General features: G+C 38.9%; 1 protein-coding gene across 2 annotated transcripts in view; it reads right to left on the reverse strand.

Annotated features, from left to right (window-relative positions):
- Positions 1-20,159, reverse strand: part of il17rd (interleukin 17 receptor D) — an 87,509-nt gene that overhangs the window by 19,139 nt on the left and 48,211 nt on the right. Inside the window, exons 4-8 of one of the 2 annotated variants that reach the window (XM_060835172.1) lie at positions 13,611-13,735; positions 6,864-6,978; positions 4,645-4,802; positions 3,223-3,288; positions 1,455-1,509 (exon numbers count right to left, since the gene is read on the reverse strand). In XM_060835172.1, coding sequence (XP_060691155.1) covers positions 1,455-1,509; positions 3,223-3,288; positions 4,645-4,802; positions 6,864-6,978; positions 13,611-13,735 — 519 coding nt within the window. The remainder of the gene's footprint in view (positions 1-1,454; positions 1,510-3,222; positions 3,289-4,644; positions 4,803-6,863; positions 6,979-13,610; positions 13,736-20,159) is intronic. The other variant, XM_060835173.1, reaches the window with a different exon arrangement.

A 20,159-nucleotide genomic window follows, 5' to 3' on the forward strand; every position in this document is an offset into this window, starting at 1 on the left:
CTGCAGCGTGGAGTGTCGGGTTAGTCAAATCCGCAGTCAGTCCATCTCCACCCATTGTAAAGTCTAGCCGACAATCCAGTTTCACACATTGCAAATTGAACAGTAACCTTTGAGTCTGTCTCTCCACTGCACCAGAGGATGAGACTTCTTTAAAATTCATTCATGGAATGTGGGAGCCACTGGATGGATTAGCAATAATCACCCATCCCTAACCCAGAGTGCAGTTAAGTGTCATTGCTATGAGTCTGGAGTCGCACATAGCCACAGCAGAGCGTGGATAGTGGATTTCCTCCTCTAAAAGGGCATTAGTGAACCGATTTTTTTTTTATGTATGCGAGTCAACATTCTTATAGTTACTATTATAATTGTTTTAATTCCAGATTTTTAATGAATTCAAGATTCACTCTCTGCCATTGTAGCATCGAATCCTGGTCACCAGAACAGCAACTTGATTTGCTAATCTGGTGACATCAGTACTTTGCCACTGCTTCCCTATCAGTATGTTCAATCCTTGCAATGAGGCCTACATCCATCAAAGTATGACACCAGGTGGAGAATATTACTCCCTACTTTACAGTTGTAATTAACTCCTGTTTACAGAAGTGACTTTGGTCAATTTTTTTTGCAGGAAGGAGAAACAGCTACAATCTATGGAAAATATTGGTTCAAATTAGCCAACTCCACATAAGTCTCCATTACTTCATACTTCATAGATGTTGTAAAAGAAATGGAAGCAGAACTGCTGCCATCAGAGGTGTCAATTGACAGGATCACTTTTGCTGATGTCATTGATGCCATCTGCACAGTGGCATCCTGGCATTAGCAACAGGTTTTCTGCATCAATAAAGGGATTCTCATTAACATCAAGATCAGCCTTAGTCATTTTTCCTTTTTCTATTGAGGAAGTTACTGATATTAAGATTTTACATCTAACTAATGATTCCAAGGATCAGGTACAATAGGAACCTGCATCCATGATGTTTAGCTTAAAGGAAGTTGGGGTGGATAGGGAAAACATTGCTGTTTCAAAATGTGTGTCACGTATCAACAATGGATATTCCTAGCAATGGAAACATGCATGCCATAATACCTAAAGACCAAATATCCAAAACAAGGAAATGCTTATATTAATCATCTTCTGTTTGCTCATCACATCAACTAAACATTTGCTTCCTTACAAAGCTAGAATGTTGAATTAAATCTTGCAGAATTTGTGGAAAACTCAACCAGACAAAATGGCAATACAGTTCAAAAGCTGTCAACATTAATTTATAACTCACCAGGTCATTCTTTGATTCTGTAAGGTAGTTTTAATTTCCTCCCTTAAGATGTTTTTTTACAGCTATACAAATAAATCATTCATTAATAATTTCTGGATATATTTGAGGTTAAACATACACATACAGGGTGTGCCCATTGCCACTAGGGTCCTACCTGAAAAGGATCAAGCCTACCTGGTCTCACTGTGAAATTGACTTGTTTCCCAGTGGTATTACTAGAATCCGTCACCTAAAGAAAGAAGATACAAGAAGGTCTTCAATTGTCAGGAGTTGCAAAAATGTGCAAGGCTACAAATAACAATTAAAAGAAAGTGCTTTGTTTTAAACTGACTAACTATAAATGAATTATTATAAAATCTCTTTTTTCCAGGTCTCTATATATAGACAACGCTTAATGCTTCAGTTTGGGCTCCCTCTTGGGTCATATTGGAACAAATAAAACTTGGGATGAGAATCACCATTTCCAAACCACTTATCAAAACGGAAATAGAGCAAAATGATACTCTTGGCGCAGATCCAGCAGATTTGCTGTTGATAGTCTGTGGAAGTTACTGTTTCTGATAAATATTTGGCCCAGAAATTCCTGCAACAGTGAGATTGGCAACCTGTATCATAAATTTAATCAGACAGTGTTCTGATTGTGCTGTCGATAATTTGCTTATATTTTCCTGAACTTCTTGTTTGGACATGCCCCAAAAGGCATAACAGCAAAGCAGGTATTATTTTTTCTGCAAGTACTTAAGCAGGATGTGAACATAAATACTTAAAACTGGCTTTATAAGTTGTTCAGGTATGACACCCACCTAAAACTCACCATTGGCAGCACGCCTACAGCATTACTTTTTTAATTCAAGTGGCAACAAAATGAAAGTGAGTGATGGTGCAGCAAAACTGGAATTTCATTTTTTCACGGGGGGGAACGGGGGCATTCCTTCCTAGTGTTTTTGGTGAGGTTTAACAGTGGATCAACAGAAAGATAAGGAATCCCATAAGCAATGGCTTTGTTATTTACTCCATAATTTCCTCTTTGTTCTGCACTGTACAAGGCTCTTTTTATTTAGGTATGCCACTATAACTGTACACAAAGAAAATCTGGGCCATTGAGTCATAAAAGATAATGATAGAAGAGAGTAAGTTTGGCTTTATAAGTATAATATGTGTCTTCTATATGTGGCATGCAAGAAACACAGAAAATAATAACTAGGATGTAATAATCTCATGGAGCCTACAGCTGCAACTTGTTTGCAAGCAGATGGGGATGAACTATACTGCAAAGGCTTTACGCCGAAATCAAAGTCTCATTTGGAAGAATGAAATTTGAACCAAGTTGTTTCACCAATAAGAATTTGAAACGGAGGTTAAGATTTAAGAGATAAAAAATTAAAGCAAGCAGCCAAAGCATAAAGCTATTAAATGCTCACTCATATTGCTGGGAACCTATCTCATCCTACTCCCCGTATATGGAGACATTTGAGTGGTCCCCCACAGAAATCAGATCAGATGTTGTGCTCTACCTCATGGGAAAAACACTGAAGTCTTTTGTGGTCAATTTGAGACAACAACGTGCATTTGTATAGCACCTTCAACACTGTAGAAGGGGGTCTCTCAGGAGCACTATTAAACAAGAGTTGACATTGAACTACAATAGGAAGGCATTAGGGTAAATGGCCAAACATTTGGTCAAAAGGATAGGTTTTAATGAATGCATCAAGGAAAAGTGAGAGTTGGAGAGGCAAAGAGGAAGTGAGAGAGAATTCCAGAGCTCAGGACCAAGTGAAGTGAAGGCACTGTCACCAGTGATGGAGTAAAGAAAATCAATGTGCGCACAACACCTGAATTGAAGGAATGCAGATATCAGAGGGTTGTAAGGCTGGACTGATAAGATAATAAAGTAACATTGGAAGCAGAATTCAAAAAATACCTGAATGTGAAAGAATCATACCTCAATGCTGTAAGTGCCTGGGTAAAGGTCATGAAAAACGTAACTCACTATGGTCATATTACTGTCCTATGGGAAGAAATTAAACATTTTCAATGAATCTTTAAACAACATCCTGACAGAATTTAAAGATTCATGAATATCATGGTTCAACAATTACTTACACAGACATAATTATGAAAATGGGCTTAAAAGATACTTAGCATCAAGCCTGAGAGTTACCAACTTGTGTTTGTTCATGCCTCATTTTAACACTTTAAACATAGTACCATAGGTCTCAGAGCCTTAAAATGTGAACTGTGTTATTTTATCTAATAAATATTAAGCAGAGTAACTGATGGTATAAGTAACAACTACATCACTGTAATATCCGCATGGCAGCCAGCACACACAGAAGCCATTCTTCCTTGTTGAGGAAATGCAATGAGGTTGTTTACAACATGCACTAATTAATAAAAAGAATGTAAATCCTCAAAAAAAATTTCAACGAGCAGCCATGAGGCATTATAAATCCTAAACATATCTTCCTGACTTCCTCAAAAACACAATCAGGTTTCTTTTTGATAAATACCATTGTTAGTGGCTAGGAACTGAAGCAGATCAGTAAGTAGCTGGCCTGTCTCTGAGCAGGGAGACCCCAGGTTCAAATCCCCCTCCAGGACTTGCTGATAGGGAACAGCCCAGTCACTAGCATGGTCCCCATGCCAGATAAATGAAGAAGGTTTATGGCAGGAATGGCATCCAGCTGCAAAACCACCCAGCAAATCCAAACAAACATTCCCACTGATTATGAAGGTGATCAACCAGCATTGTGTGACTCAATGAATCTATAATTTAGATAGTTGCTGATTTTTTTGTTAAATCTAGTTTTAAGTATTTGCATTTCGACCCAGTCAAACAATTCAGTAAAACCTACAAGTTGATTTAGAATCATACAATGCCTACAAGTGTGGAAGCAGGCCACACAATCCATGCCAACCCTCCAATCAGCATCCCATCCAGACCCACTCCATTATCCTGTCCCTGTCTATCCCTGATTTAGTGTCTTTAATTTACATAAAAGAATCTTCCAACACATCATATTGCAGGGAAACAACTCATTTCAAAGAGAGAAAACTTACAGGACACAACTTGTGCCCAAAGATATCTCCCATTACACATCAACTATAAAAGATTTAAAAGTTAAAACAATTCTCCCAATCTCCCAAAATGTACATACCAACTAAAAGAGGTTACGAAGGCGGAGGGATTGGGAAAGTACTATATACAGTAAATATCAAGTGGACTGAATAAAATGACTGTTTTGGACACCTGGCATGATCAAAGGTTTGGGGATCAAGTTGCCCATTCTTTATCTTTACCCAGCTTTATAATTAGAACACAGTAAGTACATTATTATGTTGCACAGGTCTCCAATTTGCTTACCACAAATATAGTCTTGTCCTTGTGGAAACCAGTGTTCACCATTTTACAACGTATGTGATAGGCTTTAAATCCAAAAATAGAAGGAGCCAAGTCAAAGGTTACATTTAAATTTGTAGACTGGTACGGTTGGTTGATATCCAGATTCTTTGGAGACCAGTCTGTTTGTAAATGCGAAACAAAAGAAAAAAATAAAATTAACTAATATAAGACACTAACCTGGAAGAAGTAAAGCACGTTTTTTGGAAGTTACGTTTGGTCAGGAGTTTGCAGTTAGAGGGAAGGAAACAGAACTAGCCTTTCATCACATTAACATCTACCCTCAGACTTTCTATGGGCTTCTGCAATGGAACTTAGTCTGATCAGACAAACAAGAACATGAGGTATTTGTGTGAGGGATCTGGGTAGGACCTTTGTGAACCAGATAAACAGCTGTGCATTTCCTTAACAAATTAGATTTAAAATTCCTTTAGAAGTAATCTGCACTTCAAAATTTAACTGAGTACCAAGTTTTATACAGAATACAAAAGAAAGGGAGCATAAAAGAGTCAGAAAAAGAAAGGTTTTTAAAAGTCACAATTGCAGATTTAACCTCTTAGCAATACATAAATGTAAAAGTAGAGGACACGACACTTGTAGCGTGTCTTACAGCGCTACCCAAAGGTTATTTAGTAATAATTAAGATCAAAATCCTTCAATTGCTTTTGTTGTGCACAGACGCACAGTTCCATTAACTCTTTTTGTGTGGCCAGCATTTATGTTTTCTTATACTTGACAACTCGTGAGGAGCATACATGTACTTTTCAGGTTGCCACACATCTGTGCATATATGGATCTTAGAAGCAACACTGACTAAGACTTAACACTCCTTTTAAAACTTCCTCACAATGGAATGGTTAAGCCTAAACTCTTTCTGGTAACTTTTGTGTGCATATTAAAACAAACTGATATCGTTCCACGTACTTCAATGACAAATTCCTCATCAAGTTATAATTACAGCAAGGCTTCTGCAGAAATCAGGCAACTTGGTCAGTAGCATGTTCATATCTGTATTTAACTGCTTATATACAGCCAAGGAGGCTGCTATCTCAAATACAAATTAATAAAGGTTAGTACCAAAACCTCTCTATTACTATCATCATAGAATCAAGGCCATTTCTTTTCAACAGACTTCTGCAAGCTATACTGATAGAGAAAGGATTTTCAAATCATGGGAATTATCCTGTCATTATACACATTTAATCATTGCTCTCAAATAGTCTCTTAATTTAAACTGAAAGCAAAGCACATTTTAAACCACAGCAACTGGAACCTTTCAGACTAAGTTGAAGCGGGGGGGCTACATCATCCTAAAAGGGCAATAATGAAAAAAAAACACAATTATGTTTCAACTAAATACCCAGCAAGAAAAGGTAACAGTTTGAAATAAATGTTAATAGTCTTAACTCCATTATCTTTTGACAGTCTCCATTTAAATAGCCAAAAGCAATGTGGGCATTCAACTAACAGCAAGAAGCCACCACAGAAAGAACTCTTTTCAAGTCAGATGACTCAAAATCTCATTAAGTCAAAATGGCAGTATTCTTCTTTCTAAAATTGTGAAGACTTCTTTAAGTCAGAAACCATCACAAAACTGCTTTTAAAAGTACTTTGGTTGCAATTGCTGGAGGCAATTCATTTAAATAGGTTTCACTTTTCATTGGTTCAAATTTTAAGAGTTTTGTATTCAAATTATTCACATTATTCAGCATTTCTTCAAGATGAAATGCATCAGTGAAACTATGAATAAATTAGGAAGCAGTTTAGAATTTTTACATTACTAACTGGTTATACTTATTTAGGGCTTTTTTGTTCATGCTGAATTAAATAAGAGCAATGTCAACAATTCAACACTGAGAATGTTTTTTATACTGGCAAGTGTAGTGATGTGTAGAAAGCACTTTCAGTCTCAAATTTTTCTCTTTGATCGAATCAGTTATTTTCCACGATTACAGGTGAATGAAAAGGTGCACTACATGTGTTATGTTTGACCAACTCAGATCAATTAACCTATTGCAACAGGTCTGCAATTTTACTATTCAAATGTTGTATTCTTAATAAACACTTTGGTCTAGGCTTTGAACTCAGAGTCATAGAGATGTACAGCATGGAAACAGACCCTTCGGTTCAACCCGTCCAATTGTTATAAGTTATCACATTAATTACATGAAGCCAGTACTTACGTTCAACCTGAAACTGGAAGGTATTGTTTTCTTCGACAAGGTTTGGAAACGGTAAAATCGTCACATTATATTGTGTTTTAAACTTCAACCTTCGAAATGTTTGGGATTTCAAAACCTGAAGATAGAACCAAAATTAGCTGGAATGCAGTTGTAGCTGACAGTGCATCTTCCTTTCAGAAGATATTTGTGCCATTTAGCCTTGAGAGTTTCTAAGCTTTTGACTATACAATGTATCCAGTGAATGCTTTGGAAACAGGCTGTCCATTACAAACAACCTGCATTTGTGTATTGTTTTGAAAATAGTTAAATATCCCAAGTGGTACAGGCAAGAAAAACAAAATTTAAGAACAAAATTTGTGGTCTGTCATCCATCACATAATAAAATTTATATCTGGCAAGCAGTGTTTAATCTGGGAGAAAGTGAGGACTGCAGATACTGGAGATCAGAGCTGAAAATGTGTTGCTGGCAAAGCGCAGCAGGTCAGGCAGCATCCAAGGAACAGGAGAATCGATGTTTCGGGCATGAGCCCTTCTTCAGGAATTGAGGAAATTCCTGAAGAAGGGCTCATGCCCGAAACGTCGATTCTCCTGCTCCTTGGATGCTGCCTGACCTGCTACGCTTTTCCAGCAACACATTTTCAGCAGTGTTTAATCTGGACCAACATCAGAAGAAAACGGTCCCCAGCTATGTCATCCAAAAAAGAGCAACCCAAATTAGGCTAATATGCATGGCTAACAGTAGTTTATTTCCCTTTAAAATACAGTGCAAAGTTGTGAGTGGCTAAAGGTTATTCTCGCCCTATATCCATACACATTCACTTTTCAGCAAGATTTAGAGGAACACCAGCCAGAATCAGAAACCCTGGTTGATATTCTGCATTTCAATGCACTGAAAACACTGAACCAATTAATGCAGCACCACAGATATAACTCGGTAATGACCAATCATCAGAGAGAAACAAGGAACATTTCCTGCTAAAGTGAGGGCAGATTATAAGGGACGGTATTCTTTTTACATACAAAACCAGCCCAGGAACAGGTCATTCAACCCTCCAAACTACACAACTACAAATACAGAATTCAAAGATTGACAAAGCTGAATGAGGCAAGTTCTCCTCATATCAGTTCTAAAGGAATGACCCTGTATCTTCAGACAATACGCATTATTTCTAATTAGTAAAACCAGGCTGAACAAGCACCCAGTGTCTATCCTGTCAGGCCCTCTCAGAATTTCATACGTTTCAATGAGGTCACTTCTCATTCCTCCATATTCTTAACAAAAGTAAGTAATTTCCCCTTTTTGTCATGTTACACTGTACTCCATCTGTCAACCTTTTGCCCATCACTTGACCTATCCATATCCTGTTGTGGTCTGTATTCAGCTAACAGCTTACTTTCACCCCAGCACTGTATTTCCAGTAAACATTGATACATTACACACAGGTTCTTCAACAAAGCCAATTAAAAAGAAATTAGCTGAGGCTCATCACTGAGCCTGGCAATACTCCATTAGGAGCAGCTTGCCGACATGAAGATGCCCTATTTATTCCTACTTTCTGTCCTTTAACTGACCAATCATCCATTATATTACTCCAAATTCTATGAACCCTCACCTTGTACAGCAACTTTTTTTTTTGTGGCACCCTGTCAAATGTGTTTTGAAAACCAAAATATGTTACAGATATTGTTTCCACCTTATCTACCCTGCTAGTTACATCCTCGAACAGATTTATCATAGATCATAGAATAGAATCCCTACAGTGTGGAAACAGGCCATTCGGCCCAACAATTCCACACCGGCTCTCCGAAGAGCATCCTATCCAGATTCACCCACCTACCCTATCCCTGCAACTCTACATTTCCTATGACTAATCCACCTAACCTAAATATCTCTGGACACTGTGGGCAATTTCCTTGGCCAATACACATCACTTGCATATCTTTGGACTATGGGAGAACCAAACAGGGCACCCAGAAGAAAGCAATTCAGACACAGGGAGAATGTATAAAATCCACACAGCCAGTTGCTTGAGGCTGGAATTGAAGCTGGATCCCTAGTGCTGTGGGACAGCAGTGCTAATCACTGAGCCACCATGCTGTCCCATGGTGTCATGATTTGTCAGACATGCTTTCCCTTTCATAAAACGGTATTGACTTTGCCTAATCATACTAGGATCTGTGTCAGACTATCTGGCATAGTTTTCAGTTTCACTCCTTCCATTCTACCCCCCACCCACTCCATTTTTGAATGGTGATGTTACATTCACTACTTTCTAGTCCAATCACATGGTTCCAAAGTCAAGGGAATTTTGGAAGATCGCAAAAGGTGCATCCAGTCCCTGTATTCACCATTTCTACAACCTGCAGGATGCACGCTATCGTGTGGCAGCTTCTATTCCACTAACTTCTCCACTACTTTTGCTTCACTAGTATTAATTACTTTTAAATTCTTCACTCTCATTAGGCTTGAATTTCCACTATTGTTGATTTTTTTTTGCATCTCCTGTGAAGACAGAAACAAAATATCTGTTTAACACTTCAGACATTACATTATTCCTGCATTATAATTTCTCTTTCCTCACCCTCAAGGGCATTTACTTCCATTATTCCCTTCCTTTTTATATACTTATAGAAGCTATTATCATTTGATTTACTATTTCTAGTTAGTTTGTTTAAATATTCTATTTTCTCCCGCGTCCATTTTTTTTCATCATCCTTCACTGGTCTCTTTCAGTATTCCACTACTTACTACTCTACTTGGCAATAGTACACCATTGCTTATCCACAATCATATCTCTTAATAAAATTTGCCAATTTGCCTAGGCCAATTCACCCCTCGCACCTGGCATTGTTTAAGTTGGACATTTTGATTTGGAATTTACTTAAATCACTCTCAAACTCAATACAACCTTCTATTACCTTATGATTACTCTTCCCTATACAACCTGTCAGTATTGGATTTAGCTCCTCAGAAGTGTCTGCAGAACCTCATTCTACCTATATTGTTGGTTTTCACATAGTATATTTGTTGTTATGGTCTATGTTTATTCCTATTTTTCTTATTTGCTCATTTGTAGGAATTTGGAATGTAATAAGCAGCCAAGCACACTCAATGAAGTTGCAGTATCTTATAACACAGGTCACTACTTATGGAGGGAGAAAGGAAACAGCCAGGTTAGAAGGGCTAAACAAATAAACTGTTCATTTGGGAAAAACAGTGGGTATAAATTTCTGGACTGTAGCAACCTTCACAAACATACTGACCAGACAAATGGCACTAAATCTGACAGTTCTCAATCCATTTCAGTACACAATCTCAAATGCCAACACCCTTTAACTTTGCATGCTAATGTATGATGTGAGATTGGATCGGTTAGGACAATATTCATTTGAGTTTAGAAGAAGGAAGTGGAATCGCTCAGAAACCTAAAGAACTGTTGCAAATAAACTGATACAGGCCTTAAACAGCTGACACACAAAGATTGTTCTTGATTGTCAGCCCATAATACATGAAAAGATGTAATTATACAGATTATAACTTTAAACTGTTGGCAAATCCAACATTCCTTCAATACTCATCATTGAAAAAAGGGTGTGTGGAAAAATTACATGAAAGGGGATATGCAAATGTTAAAAGCACAAACTGTGTGATGGATTTTAAGCATGGTCAGGTGAAATGTTCAATGGAAACTTGTCATTTTTACATGAAGAGTGGCTAACTTAAATACAAATAATTTAAACACGGCAGATTTTGCCATAGGCTAAACTAAGTGACAGGTGGAAAAAAATACTAGAGTCTATTATAAAGGATGTAAAAGCAGAGCATTGGAAGCTAGTGACAAGATTGGTCAAGTCATCCTTGCACCTGTACTCAAATCCTCTTCTAATGGAGGTTGACTTTTGCCTTCTTCACCTCCTGTTGTACCTGGAGTCTTACTTTCAGCAACTGTGTGCAAGGACATCTAGGTCTCATTGCACCTACCACCCCCCCTTCCCATTCTGTCACCTTTCAGCCAAAAGTCTGCCTGCCTGTTTTTGCTCCTTACATAGTTAACCTCATATTTATCCACATTATACTGCATCTATTGTTATTTGCCCACTTACTTGCCCATATCACACTGAGGCTTCTCTGCATTCTCCTCACAGCATACCTTCCCAGCCAGCTTTGTGCCATCTACAAATTTGGTATTGTAACATGATGCTTCCTTGCCTAAATCAATATATAAATTGTCAATAGCTGGGACCCAAGCACTGATCCCTGTGGGATTCATCTTTTTGTAAAAAATGAGGTCTGCAGATGCTGGAGATCACAGTTGAAAATGTGTTGCTGGTTAAAGCACAGCAGGTCAGGCAGCATCCAAGGAATAGGAAATTCAACGTTTCGGGCATAAGCCCTTCATCTTTTTGCCCACTTTCTGGAAAAAGACCTATTTACTCCTGCTCTTTTTCCCTGCCTGCCAATCAGTTCTCAATCCATTTCAGTACACAATCTCAAATGCCAACACCCTTTAACTTTGCATGCTAATGTATGATGTGAGATTGGATCGGTTAGGACAATATTCATTTGAGTTTAGAAGAAGGAAGTGGAATCGCTCAGAAACCTATAAAATTCTAACTGGATTAGACTGAGTGGATGCAAGAAGGATGCTCAATGACCAGAGAATCCAGAACCATAGATCACAGCTTAAGGATGTGTGGTAGGTCTTATAGGACAGAGCTGAGGAGGAATGTCTTCACCCAGAGAGTGGTGAGCCTGTGAAATTCTCTGCTATACAAAACTGTTGAGATCAAAACATTGAAGACTTTCAAGAAAGATTTAGAGATAGTTCTTCAGATTAAAGGGATCAACGGATATAGGGAAAAAGCCAGAATAGTGTACTGAGTTGAATGATGAACTGAGTTGAATGATCATATAGAATGGTGGAACAGGCATAAAGGACTTCTGTGATTCTATTTAATTAGCAATTATCAGCAAACATCACCACTTCTTAGTGGATGAAGAAGCTGAAGGTGAACATTTTCAAGTGAAATAGAGCCAAGAGTACTCCCTCCTGTTTGAATACCACTGTGCTCCTCTCCAGTGATGGTGGCAGAAAAATCTGGGATGTTGGTTTGTGTGCTTCTGCAAGACAGGACAACTTTTGTAATTTTGGCACAGTCCTAAGATGTGTGTCAGGACAATTTTGCAGGATCAATTGAAATAGACTTGCCATTGGGGTTTTCAAACTCAACATCTAGGTCACTGGGGAGTAGTTATCTTTATTCTAATCTTATTATGGTTTTATATAGCAGCTTTGATATAACAGAATGGCTTATTTGGCTATTTCAGACGGTGGTTACGAAATTCTTATGGCTCTTATAGATTCATCTATAGGCCAGACCAACTAAGGACAGGTTTCCTTCCAGTGAAAGCAATTTGGCAAGCCAATTGGGTTTTCAATGACAAATTAAAGCTTCATGGACATTACTGATGATCCTAGCTATTCATGACAAATTTATTTATTTAACGAAATTGAATTTCAGAATCTACCATAATAGGATCTGAACTCACGTTACCAGGTTATTAGTCCAAGACTTTGAATTACAAATCCAATAATGTAATGCTTGGGCCACTTGTTATATAGATATTGGATTAAATAACAATATACTTGTATGGTATTTTCAATGTAATTAAATATCCCAAGGTGCTTCACGGAAGTTTTATAAATCAAAGTATGACAACGATGAAGCACAAAGATATTAGGTCAGATGAACAAAGAACCTACCACTTTGGTTTAGGTTAAGGAGTGCGTAAAGGAGGAAGCAGGGTCAAGGAGCAGTGGGGATGTAAAAGAGGGGTATTCCAGAGGTTGGCGCCCAGATATCTGAATGCATAGCCATCAGTGGAGGTACAGTAAACTTGGGGATACAAAAAGATCAGAATTAGAGGTGGAGACAGCTCAAATGACCACAGGACTGGACAGACAAGGGCAAGGCCAAGAGGGGAGTTTGAAAACAAGAATGAAAATGTTAAAATTAAGATGTTACTTGAACCGGAACCAATGTAAATCAGCAAATACACAGCTGATGGCAAATTGGGATTTGCTGCAAGTTAAGACATAGGCAACAGAATGTTGGATGTTCTTGTTTAGAGGGTAGAATGTAAGAGACCAGCCAGGAATGCACTAGAAAATGGAATTTAGAAATAACCACGCATTAATGAGGACTTCAGCTGCACAAGCGCCAAGAAAGGGTTGAAAAAAAATAGCTTTAATCTTCCCCAACATTCACTGAAATGAATTTCTGCTCATCCAGAACTGGATGTTGGACAAGTAGGATAATAACTTAGCAACAGTGGAAGAAACAAGAGCGGGACCGATGAAGTAAAGCTAACTGTGATACATATGAAAAGTTACAATGCCATTTCAGATCTGTATATCAGTATGTCGTTAGGATCAACAGAAACAAATGCTAGGGAGCAATTCCAATGCTTTATCTGATAGCAGGATTCAAGAGACATTTGTGAACCTCTCAATGCTCTGCTTAGAAGATAACTTTTAACATTCAACTACAAACATACACTCCAACAGCAAATAGAAAGTGGAAATGTTGAACCAATTTGCAAAATGAATCACAGTTGGGATCCATTAAAAACTAATCAGATGTAATCAGTACATTTAGTGAAAAATTCTAAAGCCACAGATAAACTTCTGGTTCACCGGTCTTAAAGCATTTGCTCTAAATTATAGTGAAGGTCAGTTTACTTACAAGTGTTCTATTGAAATATCGGAGTTGTTTTTGTTCTTCTAAAACCAGTGCTTGACATAACTTTTCAGCCCCAAATGCTTTAGCTTCTTGAAGAATTATTTTGAAGCCTCTGACATATTCAATACCTGAGGATAGATTCCAGCACAGGGAAAAATAAACAGACATTGTACAAAGAAACAGAACATTGACAAATAAGTTGACTTATTTAGTAATTTCTTTTCAGGTATAAAAGAGAAAAACTAATTTAATAACTGGGAATGTGAGCAAGACATTCACATCCCACCAGGCGAAGGTGCTGGCAGAGAAAGCTGTACAATTCATCGACAACGAAGATAAACTGCTATCCAAAGTACACACCAGTAAAACAACCTGCGCACAAAAGTATAATTACAACTACAAAATTAGTTTCTGCAATTTTGCAAACATATGTTACACATAATCACCAAAGCAAGGTAAACTTCATCATCTGAATACTTGTTCCACTGGTAGATACATTTACAAAGTTCTTATCTTAAAAACTGGTTAAGCAATTGCCATTTCCTAAATGGGCTTGTTGCCACAGGTGATATAATACTGTGTGTGTATTTGTAGCTTACTTATTGAACGTCTGTTTGTTTCTACACTTACTCTGCAGTTCCATATGCTCAATTCCTTGCATCATGCAATTCCAACTAAAATCCACATATTCTACCTGCCAAACATTAGTCTCCAAATACAGTGGGCAAAAATCAGTCTGTAGCTCAGCCAACGTCACTACTGGAAAAATCACAGGAGTAAGTAATAGTTGTGCATGTACAGCTATAACATATGTTTAATTTCAACGCTGCACCTTCGAAACAAGTTCTTTCATTCTGTCCATCCGCTATTGGACCCTGCAATCTGAGTAACATTGTTCACCTCACACTCAGTTCAAAGGTCAGTAAGTCAACTGTTACAATTCAATGAAGCTACTGTCCTGCAGTAAAATTTGTTTTACCATGTCGTTTTAACTCTGCTGAACTTCACAACTGCAGTCTGAATTACATTTTAAGGTGCCAGACAAGAGAAATTCAAAGACAAATGTTTAAACTACCACAGGCAGCTAAGCAATCTACATGAGAAAATGGGCCTTTTTAAGAAGAGGCAATTTATGGCTGTCCAGACCAACATATTTATGATAACAGGAAGCTGCCCAAAAATAAATGAATAGTAGTTTACATTCATTTATTTTTACCAAAAAGATCTACTTCATACCGTCCCACTCGGAAGAAATGGAGATGGATCGGCCCAAGTTGAAGAAACATTCGTTCGTCTTTAAGCATACCAAAGAAAAATCATCCGGGTGTGGCACCCAAGACTAGGAATGTCAGGAACAAGACTGGCACATTTGGAAATATTAAATTGAATAGGCTGATCATATAAAATGGAGAAAGAGCACTCTCTAATCATTCAGCATTTATCAATAGAGAAAAAGGAGTGAAACATTTCTAGTATAATTGAACGATTTGTACGCAATGCCATCTCTTTGGTTCTGCAATCTGCTCGTTATTAATTGTCAGCCAAAAAGCATTTGTACATTATGTATGCTATGAGATATTGCATATTCTATGCATCTTTTCAACTTGTGTGGAATTAAGCAAAGCTATTCTGTAGAAAATATACTGAACATGTGCCACAACATTCTACAGCAGCTAAAAGGTTGTGAATAAATATTTCTCAATGGACAGGAAGGGGCACCATGCCAACTTGTACTTCAGGATTTCAAGGAAAAAAAAATGACAGCTGCACAAATGTCTAAGGTAGCTAAATAAAGAAAATCGAAGTATACTGTACTATTATAGCACTGCCTTCATGCATCCACTGACAACATGGGATTAAAGTTACGGATAGAAAAGGGAAAAGAGGCATTCTGTCTACTTCATTCCTTTTGGTTGTATAAGGTATTAGGATCTGAAAGGCTTAGTGCTAATGAGTGCATTAGGCACCACCTAATATGATGATGTCATACAGACTTAGATAGGAACAACAGTTCTGGATCTCAAAGGAAATAAGTAGGTCACTATTTAGGTTTTCCTTCACAGCCTTGTCCATCATATCAACTGTTAATTGCTAAGTACATTTTATTTCGATAATAGCCTTTTCTCATGAGACAAACCTTTACATCCTAACACAAAAAGACGGTGCAGCAAATCTAACTGATATAGCTTTTACCAAGGTGGCTTTAGTGAGGATCCATAATACCACATTTTCATCTCTCCTGTTGACTCCATACAAAACTCAAGATGATTTGAGTAACTTTTAATTAGAGTGTAAGATGTAGCATCATTGGCTAGACCAGGATTTATTGTCCATCACTAACTGCCCAAAAGGTAGTTCAGAATATAAACAAGATGGTGGCGGAGTAGTATGCTCCAGAGCTCATCCGTTCCAGGTAATCCTTTTCCTTTTATATCTCTCTTTTTCCTTTCTCTCTCTTCTGCCGTTTTCCACAGCTTAGAGTGAAGTGGGGACAACGGGACCGGCCAGCGGCCCACACCCCAGAGCTGGGGAGCAGCCAGTCGGCCCAGAGCAGGGGGAGCAGCCAGTCGGCCCAGAGCAGGGGGAGCAGCCAGTCGGCCCCGGAGCAGGGGGAGCAGCCAGTCGGCCCAGAGCGGGGGGAGCAGCCAGTCGGCCCCGGAGCAGCCAGTCGGCCCCGGAGCAGGGGGAGCAGCCAGTCGGCCCCGGAGCAGGGGGAGCAGCCAGTCGGCCCCGGAGCAGGGGACAGCCAGTCGGCCCAGTGCAGGGGACAGCCAGTCGGCCCAGAGCAGGGGAGCAGCCAGTCGGCCCAGAGCAGGGGAGCAGCCAGTCGGCCCCAGAGCGGGGACGGCCAGCGGGCCCGAAGCGGGGACGGCCAGTCGGCCCAGAGCAGGGACAAGCCAGTCGGCCCAGAGCAGGGGAGCAGCCAGCGGGCCAGAGCAGGGGGACAGCCAGTCGGCTCAGAGTGGGCACAGCCAGTCGGCCCAGAGCAGGGGACAGCCAGTCAACCCAGAGCAGGGGGAGCAGCCAGTCGGCCCAGAGCAGGGGAGCAGCCAGTCGGCCCAGAGCAGGGGACAGCCAGTCAACCCAGAGCAGGGGGAGCAGCCAGTCGGCCCAGAGCAGGGGAGCAGCCAGTCGGCCCAGAGCAGGGGAGCAGCCAGTCGGCCCAGAGCAGGCACAGCCAGTCAGCCCAGAGTGGTAGAGCAGCCAGCAGACGCAGAACGATTACCTTTTTAGCTTTATTTCTTATTTTCCTAACTTATACTTACACGATATCTGTATTGCAGTGTAACTTTTTCCTTTTTTTCTATTTTTCTTGCAACTAAAATTTGTAGCTAGGTATTTCATACCTGAGATAGCGCCATTTGTTGGTGACTTTTCACTGTACTCCTGCCCTTTTGTAACTTGAGTACACATGACAATAAACCTAATTCTAAAAAAAATTTCTAAAGGACCGACTACACTACTGTGGATCTGGAGACACACATAGGCCAAAGTAGGTACGTATTGATGGCAGATTTCCTTCCCATAGGACATTAGTAAACCAGATAGGTTTTTATGACAATTAACAATGGTTTCCAATAGGCAAGCTTTCTCTTAGTATTAAGTATGCAAGCAGTTCTTCAGTTACCTTGTTCCCAAAACTATATTTCTAAGATATCCATAAGTCTGTGTAACTTATTCCAAAAGTTCAAGGGGATAAAACTATCGCTAATTGCCTAACGGTAGTTAAGGGTATAAATAAGATGGTATCCACTCATTACTAAGAAAAATTGGAAATTTAACAGGATAAATGCCAGAAGTATATTCCAAATATGTTTAAATTTTACTTTAATTTTAAAATGTAAGTTTCATTATGGCCTCTTGTAAACAAAGAGCTTTTATTTGTGCTTTGTTTAGTGATATTCTACCTGCAGCTTTATAGAAGACATTCCATTCGGTTCATATTCCAAATGCAGTCGAGGCCTGAAAGACTTGTCATTCAAACTCATGTAACCTCACACGATCTCTAACAGATCCTATCTTCACAGTGGGGGAAGATTTGAGGCTGCCAGACTAGTTTTGCGTGTTTCACTACACAGAATCTCACTTGTGATGGCATGCAAATCACAAAGAGAAGAGTTTGGATCTGTTATCACTTGAGCCCTCCAGCTGCATTCCAACTTGCTCAGTCAAAAGGATCAACATTGGAGGTGCACACCTGAAAAATCATCTCACTTAGTGCTTGTGGGTTTGGTGTGCTTCTGTGAGGCATCATATTACCGAGACCAATAGCAGAGCATCAAATGAACCAAAGCAGAATTTCTGCACATTCTTTAGTTAAAAGACCAGGAAATAAAAGTATATACTGCTTTATTTTTTTTAAGGGAAAACAAATTTGTAGTTTGGCAAAATAATTGCATTTATTTTGTGAAATAAAGCTTGCGTATTTAAATGCCTTTCACTTTAAACTGAATTGAATGAAATAATTCTACGTAACTATGAAATCACATAGAAGGAGTCATTTATAATATTCATTTCAAAAATGCACCAACTTTGCTCCAGTTCCAAACACCAGATCCTAGGAATGATATGAATAATACAATCCCTACAGCGCAGGAAGAGGCCATTCAGTTCATCGAGTCTGCACCAACCTATCATAGGGAATCCCATCCAAGCACAGACATCGCACCCTATCCCAGTAACCCCACATTTACCAAGGCTAACCCACCTAACCCTTACATCTTTGGAGAGTGGGTGGAAACCGGATCACCCAGTGGAAACCCGCAGAGATACAGGGAGAACACGCAAACCTTACACAGAGCCCAAGGCTGGAATCTAACCCAGGTCTTTGGTGCTGTGTGGCGAACTATGGAGCCACTGTCCAGCCCCATATGAACGTCTTGAGCATGCGCAGATTTGATTTACCAAACTGGGTGATGGAATTTAGATATAAAGTTAGGGAAGCTGAGGATTTTCTCCTTAGAATAAAGGCGATTGAGGAGAAATCCAGAAGAGTATACAAGGTTATGACAGGTAAAGGTTGGATAAACAATGGAAAACAGTACCCCTCAGCTAATGGTACAAATATTAGGAACTAACATCTAAAGCTTTGGGGAAGAAATATGAATGTGGGTTGGGGGAGGTGTGGTGAAGTGAATACGATTTGTTTTATGTACAAGCATTGTGAAAGCGGTCACTGATTTCAAAGGGAAATTGGCTAGTGTGATGATTTGTGTACATTATGAAATCTCAACACCTTTTCTTAGAATGCGGGTGCCTTTAAAAACAGGTTTGTCTGAAGGACAATTTCTGCTAAAGGACCTAGCTCCAGTAAATGATCATGTGATCAAGTTGCCTCACGGACAAAAATTAAGAAAATTATAGTCACAAAGTTAATTATAAGGCAAGTAAATTTTAGATGTAGTTCTAAGTTCAAGCATATCCTCTGTTTGTTTTGGGCTTTAGGTTTAGACCCAGCTGGCTATAGAAGGAGGAACATAATTCTCAAACAGTCAAACTGAAATTGTGTGCAAGCTAAAAAGGTGAAAACTCTTGTTAACTGAAGGACTCCGAACAGTAAATTGAACTTCTGCTATAGCCAAACAGAGGAGATTTTAGATACAAGACTTCAGAATTAAGCATTATTAAGACCAAAATAATTTTTCCCTAGCTGGCTATGATCAATACACTAGAGATACTGTATATACTTGTGTATAGATCAATCATGGATAAGTTGACCTCTTATTTCTGGCCAAAGAATCTGGTATTTTTCATATACCTCGTGTATAAATCGACCCAAGTTTTTCAGGGTTCTCTTGCTGACCATATAGGCAGCCTTAAAGGGCATGATTTGCACTTTTTTGATTCAAATGCAATACCTGTGTCATCATGTTACACGCACCAGCATATATTTATGCAACACGATTTTCAAATTATTAAATTGAATGTTGATAACTATATATACATGTATAAAATGATGTAATATTTACGTACATATATTCAACCTGCATATGCAAATATTTACAGTGTCTTATGGCAGCCCTCAACCTTGACTTCCCACTCTTGCCTCAGTTTCTTAGAAGTAGGTGTTGCATACAGTTGTGCTCTGAACTTATTGCAAAGCTCCCCCAAATTCAATAATGGCCGTAATTCCTTTTCTCTTTGTTGTTTATGATTTTATATTGAGATTGGGCCCTTGCTTGTCCATTTTTTGACTCATGCCAAGCATGAATTTCATCCCCTCGAAAGCAATATCTCATGTATAAGTCAACCCTCTAATTTCAGCTTAAAAAATGGTCTTCAAAACTCAACCTATACATGAGTATATATGGTATCGGTTTTGAAAATGGGCTCTACATTCATAGGATGTTTGGAGGAGACTTGAAGGGACAACTTTGCTGAAAATGAACAAAAGGCCTGGGAAATCTCAGTCTGTATTTGAATCTTCAAGAGGCTAATTCTTCCAATCTTTGACAGGTATCTGATTTGAGTTTTTGGGCTGAAAGGCAAATGGATGTAGGAGACGAGTGGAGTGAAGAAGTTTGATCGAGAGAATAAATTACTATTCATTTT

This window comes from Hemiscyllium ocellatum, chromosome 14 (assembly GCF_020745735.1).
Source record: "Hemiscyllium ocellatum isolate sHemOce1 chromosome 14, sHemOce1.pat.X.cur, whole genome shotgun sequence".
NCBI classification, from domain to species: Eukaryota; Metazoa; Chordata; class Chondrichthyes; order Orectolobiformes; family Hemiscylliidae; genus Hemiscyllium; species Hemiscyllium ocellatum.